Raw genomic sequence first — 7,833 nt, 5'->3', positions numbered from 1 at the left:
AGGGAGTTCTTGCCCAGAACAGAACCATACCGCAAATCCAAACTGTATGCTAATTGTCAAATCATCTTTGATGATAGTGGTCCTGACAGAAGTAAGGTTATGATAAATGTATTCTGTCCCAACTCAGTGTCCACTCCTAAAGCATCTTGACGTTAATAAGCATAATGCCATGTAATTCTTGAGCCAGTGCATTTTAAATTGACTCCCATGAGAATGAAAGAAATTAACAGCCTACATTAATTCATGATATGGGCCGCTGTGGTATTCAACTCTGCAGGAATCATAAAACTTTACTTCAGTTCAGTGTTATGAAGAGAAGAGGATAAGCCGCAGATGGTGTGGACGGTAGACTAACCTGCAATGCTGTTATAGGAAGTCACAATAATTCATAAATGATCTTCATTTTAATTTCACCATATCAAAGAGAATTTTACACTTTACCATGGAACGAGCTATGAGACCCAGCAGCTGTTTTGCTGTCATCGTGTCACAGGGACCTAACCGGCATTGTCTGTATTTGTAGTTTGATTTAAAAGCCTAGTCATTTACATATGCCACAGAAAACACTTTTTATGATCCAAGGACATTTTTTATTTTACGGTTTCACACCTTGCTCTCATGACAGCAGGTATTGAGAAATGTCATATTTCAAGCAGTTATTTAATTGATATATTTGCTCACAGTGTTTCTCTTTTTAGCTTTGAAAGGATTAATTAATCCAAAAATGAAAACTGTCATTTTCTCACCTGTTTATTTCTTTGGTGGAACATAGTCAATGTCCAAGCAATGAAAGTTGAAACTTTTTTTCTTTTTTTCCTAACTTTTTTCTACTTTTATAACATAACATAACATAACATATAACATATAACATAACATAACATAACATATTTTTTTAAATGTGAGATTTAAAATCCCCTGGTCCCCATCCACTTAAATTGTATGGAGGAGAGCAGAGTGAAAATTCTTCACGTTTTTTCATTTTGAATTGCACAGAAATAAGAACTTGAATAAAGCTGTACAACAACATGAGCATGATTAAATGATGATGTAATTTTTATTTTGGGGTTACGTATTCCTCTTACAATTAAACTAATTTACCAAATGACCAAATCCTCAAATCCAATGGTTCCCATTGAATCAAATTTTGAATATTGAACAATAGGAGCCAAAAGAGAGAAATACATGGATTGTAACCCTCTTGTAAATCAACAGCTTGTTCACCAGATGTTGTTCTTTTGTTACTAAAGGTCATTGTAGAAAGGAGGTTTCAACAATGACCTTTAGTAAAAGGATTTTTTTAATGGCTGAATGCGGGTGACCATGGTCTGTTGAAGATAAAGTTGATCTCATGTTTCTGTCCTTATTGAGTGGGATTGTGTCCAGCTTTGTCTGTAGCCTGAAGGCACTGCTAAAAACCATGGGATTAGGTGCAGCTGGGATAGGGATCAGTTTTGACATTGTCTGGTGGTCTGAGTGGAAGAAGGCAATGACAATAATCAATAATGTTCCCATTACCACACAATAGCTGCAACAATTTAATGTTAACAGTTGCTGCTGTAATGGAACCACACCATCTGTGGAGAAGATGGTAGGCATTTTTTTTTTCCCCTCAGTGACCTCATGGTATGTTTATTGCCTCTGTGCACATAGAGGTGACCAAAATATGCTTTATAAAATGAGTAGTTCCAACTCTGATATAACCCAACTCTGAGGTAAAATCAGTTGTTTGTGCACCAAGATGCTACCTTGCATGCAACCATGAACAGTCTATTTTTAGGCTAATAAGCTGAATTACTTGGCGGAGGAATTGTTTATTGTGAATATTAATAAAAGCATTTATTTACTGAGCATTTTCTTGTTGCTCTACTTTGCATTTTATAAAAGCAGTAAACCACTAGAGGCTGTGTGTTACAGCTATTTTACTTCCCTTAACCACAGTTTGCTGTTTTTAATAGATTTTGCCAACCTGTATTTGGCATTGATTTAATTCACGTAATTAATTTATTTATTTAATTGATGGACTTTTGCCTATTTGTTAGACGTTTAGTAAATAGAGCACAGGCCAGACTGGTTGGCAAACCGGTGTTACCTGTACAACCTAAAGAGACACTAACTTCCCAAACCAAGTCTCCAACAAATGTTAATTGTTAAAAGTATTTCTTCATTTAGACATTTATTTTTGTTCAGACTTTATTTGATTTCCAGGTATAATCTGACCATTGTATGTTAGGTGCCAGCAAGAAGTCTAATAAGGATTTTTTGTGCAATGGTGTGGTCAATTTAAAGAGGTCTGTGGGTTTTCAGGTTGTTTTTTTGCTGTATCTGCTCTGTGAATAATCCTACTGCTCTCAATAGCAGGATTAAGAGCTTTGTAGAACTAGCTATGTTCACTTCATCGGGACAAGAGAAGGTATTAAAGCCATTTTCATTACATATGTGTAGATCTTTGCTTTTCTTCTCAATCTGAACACCTCAGGGTTTAACCTCTCATATGTGCCTATTATGAGCTGCTTTCCTAGTAGAATCAGACCCTTGTGCATTAGCTGAAAGGTGACATGTTTGTAGGTGTCCACAGGGAGGTCAATCGAACAAGACTTTTTCTTGCTGTATGTGCCCAAATCATGTGTCATTTAACCTACATGCAATATTCCTATCAATCCCAAACTATCAGTGGACTTAAAAAGGCTCTTCTGTTGTAACTGTATGTTGTTAGCCAATGAGTCTATTCCTATCATAACACCAGCACTGTTTTTGCAAGTGTGGATCGTGCATTTAATGTAGAGAAGGCAATCTTGCTCATACTGAGCTAAAATTACTTTTATTTGCAGAAGGAAACCGTACATGGAGCCAAAGCAGTTTACACCATCTGGTCAGAAGAGTCAAATAGGTAGTGATGCAGTATTAATGATGCTATGTGCATGCTGCAGCTTCTTGCTGGAGAATTAGATGCTCTAATAAAGTCCCAAAGTAGATTTTAAATCGTAGTTTTAATGATGGATTAGATGAGATCTTTTTTTTTTTGCCTATAATTGATTCCAAATCCTGTTTTAGGTTTGTTATTAAAAAGTTCATGCATAGTACTAGGATATATAGCAGATCCTGTATGGTAGATGCATACAGTAATAACCTTGGATTATTTAATGAGTTGATTGATTGACTGATTGTCAAACTGTATGTTTAAATCTTTGGCCTGATGAGTATTCGGCGTAATAATGCATGACAATTACAATTAGCTCTTTTGTTACACGGTATGATAACGCCAGTGTGTAATGAGATTAGCCTTTTATCAAAATGAAAGGCATAATTTTTCACCACAGCCTGCAGACATAGACCTTTTCTGTGTAGAAGGAAGAAGATTAATTGAATTTTAATTAAAATGCAGGACTTATTTTCTGAAGTATTATAGACACGTACATCAATTCAGCTCTCGGGAGAAGGCATGCTCCTACATTACATAAATTCATTTTAATTTGCTGAAAAGATATGACAAATTAACATTTTGTCTCTGTTGGCTGATCAGAAATTGCTGATTGTAACAAAAATCAATAATTTCATCACTAGAGTTTTTTAAACCTCGCTTTTGAGCACGTTGTATGGCTTCATTGATTTCAGGAAGTCAAATTGATGTCTTTGTCAGCACAAAATGCTAAGGGTTTTTCTTTTTCTTAAGCTGGGGGAGAACTGGCATGCTTGAATATCAGGTTCTTAGTGCTGTGTTGAGTGGTGCAGGTGTCGCTCATCATCAATTACTCCACCGGCCTCGCTCCGTTCCCATGGCTATCGGCCCCGCCCCCACTCGTCACACCGTTGTAATATTTACATTTTTATCATTATTGTCTGACAGTTGTGCTGTCATTTCCATCACAGCCAATCACAACAAACAATTTTGCTCTATAATAAAATTAGATGTGATGTGTCTAGATGTGATGTGTCAAAGAAAAGTCAAAGTAAACACTATGAATATTGTTGGATCTGTGAATTGCTTATGTTCTTCTATTATTAGTCACTTTGGATAAAAATTGTCTGCCAAATGCATAAATGTAATATCACTGCCAGTTCTCCACTGCTCAGACGAAACCAAGTCTGGTTTCATTCCAGGCTGCAGCACAGGTGCAGAGGACTTGTCTGGTTCCCGTGGTCTTGTGCCGATGGTCGTCAAGGGGAGGAGGTCTTCACAGGGGATCTGTCTCTAGGGCTCATCTAGTTGACATGGTCTCTGCTGACATTCAGGGCTGTTGAGGTCGTCTCTAGGTGCTGATCCACCATCTGGTCTGGATATGGACTGGATCTGGGTGGCTCACTCTCAGGTTGTTTTAAACCTGAATTAATTTCTTTCTTCTGTTGAACATAAAAGTTATTTTGAAGAATGTGGGTAACCAAGCAGTTGCTGGTACCCTCCCCAGTGACTTTCATAGTATTTTTGTTTTTGCTACTATCGAAGTCAATGGGGACCAGCAACTGTTTGGTTACCCACATTCTTCAAAATATCTTCTTTTGTGTTCATCAGAAGAATGAAATTTATACAGGTTTGGGACAACATGGGAGTGAGTAAATAATGACCGAATTTAAATTTTGGGATGAACTATCCCTTTAATGACAATGTTAATCTTTAATGTAATGATAATATTTAATACTATTAGTCTGCTGTAGAGCTGCACGCATCTAATATACAGGCACTCATCCTATATATTTATATGTAAACCTTGTGTGTTTTTGACAGTATTAGCGCAATAAGACGTGAAAGATAACTTGGTCCAGTACTCCAGTACTTAATCAGCAAGGCTTTAAAGCACATGCAAATAATGTACCTTTGTGATTGCGAAGGGCAATTGCGTTGTACAGTATATTGAGAGGGAGGCGCCAGAACTGCAACTGATAGAATGTGCCCTGTAGCACGATTCTACGATATTTCTTCAAAAGCAGATGGTGGAGAGGAGACATTTTAATCATCCATGATCAAAAATTGTGATATCGCACAACCCCAAATATATATACAGTGGGTACGGAAAGTATTCAGACCCCCTTAAAATATATATATATATATATAGTGGGAGAGTGAAAATTATAATATAATGGATATTTTTCCACATGGTATTAAAGTACCCATAGCTGTTTCGTATAAAAACGCTCATTCATGTACAGTGCATTTTAAATGCATAAAAACATGCTCTTTTTCGTTACTTAAGAATATAAGAAATCTGCAGCCCTTCCCCTCCGTATAAAAATGTATAGTAATATTTCAAAACAATTTACTGGTAAAAAGCAGATTATCATAAGCACCACAAAATGTGTGGGCAGCTTTTGCCGAAATAATTCACTATTCCCGAAGTGTTGACATTTAAGATTTGTATCATACTTCGGGGCTCCTGTGAACGTGACAGAACTTGAAATATAGCTCCTCACTGAGTGGCTCTTGTGTGGTTTGGAGGAACACTTTGGAGTAGAAGGGGGGCAAAGCAGCCCCAGTACCAATCCCTTAGTTCACTATGAATTGATTTATTCAGATTAACATATACTCCACTGTATTGCAATATAACACTTCATGAGAACCTGAATTCATTACCTTTTGAGTTTGTGTTTAGGTTAGAAAAGGTTAAGAAAGACTACTCTCACTGTTTCCCAAGTGAATCATAATACGCGTATTAAACAGACAAGATAAATGCTGGTCATCACATTGTTTATCAGGTTTCTTTCAACGAAATGCATGACTGGCCACATTAACTTGGTGTTATTTATAGAGCCAACCTTCACATATTTCATGGTCAAAGATAAGGACATACCATAGCATCTGACTTTTCTTTTGTTACCTACTTCACACTAAAATCTCTAGAAGCACATGCTCTCTTTGGCATGGAGACACCGCTGATTCCAATCAAAGTGGATTGTTCCAGAAGCTTTGGGGGTCGACTGTTTCCTGACTCCGATAAGAGCCTGTCGGTTTGAGTCCTGCTGGCCAGGTGACCTTCACTCCCTTAAGCATTATTCATGCTTAACGCCCATATATTTTCCCTCTAATTCATCTTTTTCATCATCCTGAAAAAAGTTAAAAAAATAAGAAGACTGGCAAAAACTCCATGTAGGTCATTTTATTACTTGTCCGAATCCAAATATCTGACCGAATGCGAAGGCCCGGGCAGGAATACTAATGCAATAGACAATCAATTTGATGCTGTGTTGTTCAATAGGAATAATCAAGAAAACTGCACACTTCGTAAACAGCATGAAGGTTGGCTGGCGCAGCGTTAGAGTATAGTGGCAAAGTGCAGGCTGATCAAATTTGGAGGGATTTACAGCTTGTTTCCTTGCGGCTGTGGCTGCTTACGTCGGCTCGTTTTGCACGGAACAACCGGTTCATGTGATAAACTGAGATGTTGACCAAGGACTCAGTCTCTTAAGAAATCGTTTAGCTTGTGGTCAGAGCGAGCATTTTAAACATGCGACAATAAGAAGGGCTTTGCTCTATGTTCGACAGCTCTAGCGTGGAGGCATCGGTGCAGCCATCTTTGGAAAATGGCCAGTGTAGTCATTATCCTCCATATCAGCACATCAGCAGACATTTGCAGGCGGCTAAATTATGTCTTGCAGGAGGCTCAGGCATACGGTGTCTGGATGGCATCCTGTGCTAATTCACATTCCTGTCTTATGCAAGATGCATCCAGCAGCTTATTTGTGTTTGGATCCCAAACTCCATTTATTATCTGCAAAGTGTTTTACCAGAATATTTTTTCTATTTCTGCTATGTTTAAAGTGTTTCTTTGTCTTCCTGCTCTTTTCTCTCTGATAGCACAATGTACCGAGGAGTGTGCCCATGGTCGGTGTGTGTCTCCCGATACATGTCAGTGTGAGCCAGGCTGGGGAGGACTGGACTGCTCTAGTGGTGAGTTCACTCTCTCATTAACTCTGAGAGCACAGTTCACTTCATTAAGGCCCTCTCACTCTCACACAGTTAATGGCTGCACCAGTCCCCAGACGCCATTACAAAGCTACCATGTTTCTCAATTACTCGCTCCCCTCTCTTCTTTTGCCAGCTGTATTAAAAAGTAAAGCTGGAAATCACAGAGGACGAATGAGATGTGTAATCATGCAGTTGCATTAACAAGTTACTTTTTGTGCTAAAGCTCTGGGAGGAAAAAACACTATTTTGATTAGTTATTTCTGACTATGGAATTTTTTTCAATTTCTCCATGTATTGCCAATTTGCTAATTGTACCCAAAATATTGTGCATAAAAAATGTGTACAACATATAATGCAGATGTGTTTATAAATAAATAAAAGAAAAGAAGCTTTTACTTACAGAAATCTGAGTTTTTTAATTATACACACACACACACATATATATATATACAGTATATATTATATATATAATATATATATATATCAGTGGCGTCCTGTCCATATAAGCTGCGAATGCTCCACATACCCAGGCCATTTGAGAGTTAATAAGTTCATGGGATAATTCATATAAACATGATTATAAGTTGATCACTTGTCATTTGACATGTAATTTAAAGCTTAAAGAGTTAGGAATAAGTACGTCAAATAATTTTTTTGCCAAATGGCAGTAATTTTCTGTAAATCTACGTCAGTTATGGTTGCTTCCGGGCAAGCGGATTCTCCGCAGCTTTCTCGCCTCAACTCTGTTGCTATGACTCGTCAGGATTATAGCGCGTTCTCAGTGATTTGCTGGTCTGCGGCAGATTTAATGCACGAGGTAAGCTGTTCGCGAAGTGCTCGCCCAAGCGGAAAAATGCGCTGTTGCTGCCAGATCTTGATTGCCGAAAATTACATTGTGTTTGATGCAAAACCAACTCGACTAAATCAAAAGAAAAAAA

At 37.8% G+C, this 7,833-nt stretch overlaps 1 protein-coding gene across 1 annotated transcript in view; it reads left to right on the top strand.

Moving 5' to 3' along the window:
- LOC107672222 (multiple epidermal growth factor-like domains protein 11) overlaps positions 1 to 7,833 on the top strand; it is a 151,542-nt gene that overhangs the window by 50,412 nt on the left and 93,297 nt on the right. The window contains exon 6 of the mRNA XM_016465313.1: positions 6,785 to 6,877. Coding sequence (XP_016320799.1) covers positions 6,785 to 6,877 — 93 coding nt within the window. The remainder of the gene's footprint in view (positions 1 to 6,784; positions 6,878 to 7,833) is intronic.

The sequence above is a fragment of the Sinocyclocheilus anshuiensis genome, unplaced genomic scaffold (assembly GCF_001515605.1).
Source record: "Sinocyclocheilus anshuiensis isolate Anshui unplaced genomic scaffold, SAMN03320099.WGS_v1.1 scaffold997, whole genome shotgun sequence".
Classification (NCBI taxonomy): domain Eukaryota; kingdom Metazoa; phylum Chordata; class Actinopteri; order Cypriniformes; family Cyprinidae; genus Sinocyclocheilus; species Sinocyclocheilus anshuiensis.
This window is presented reverse-complemented; position numbering and strand designations above follow the sequence as displayed.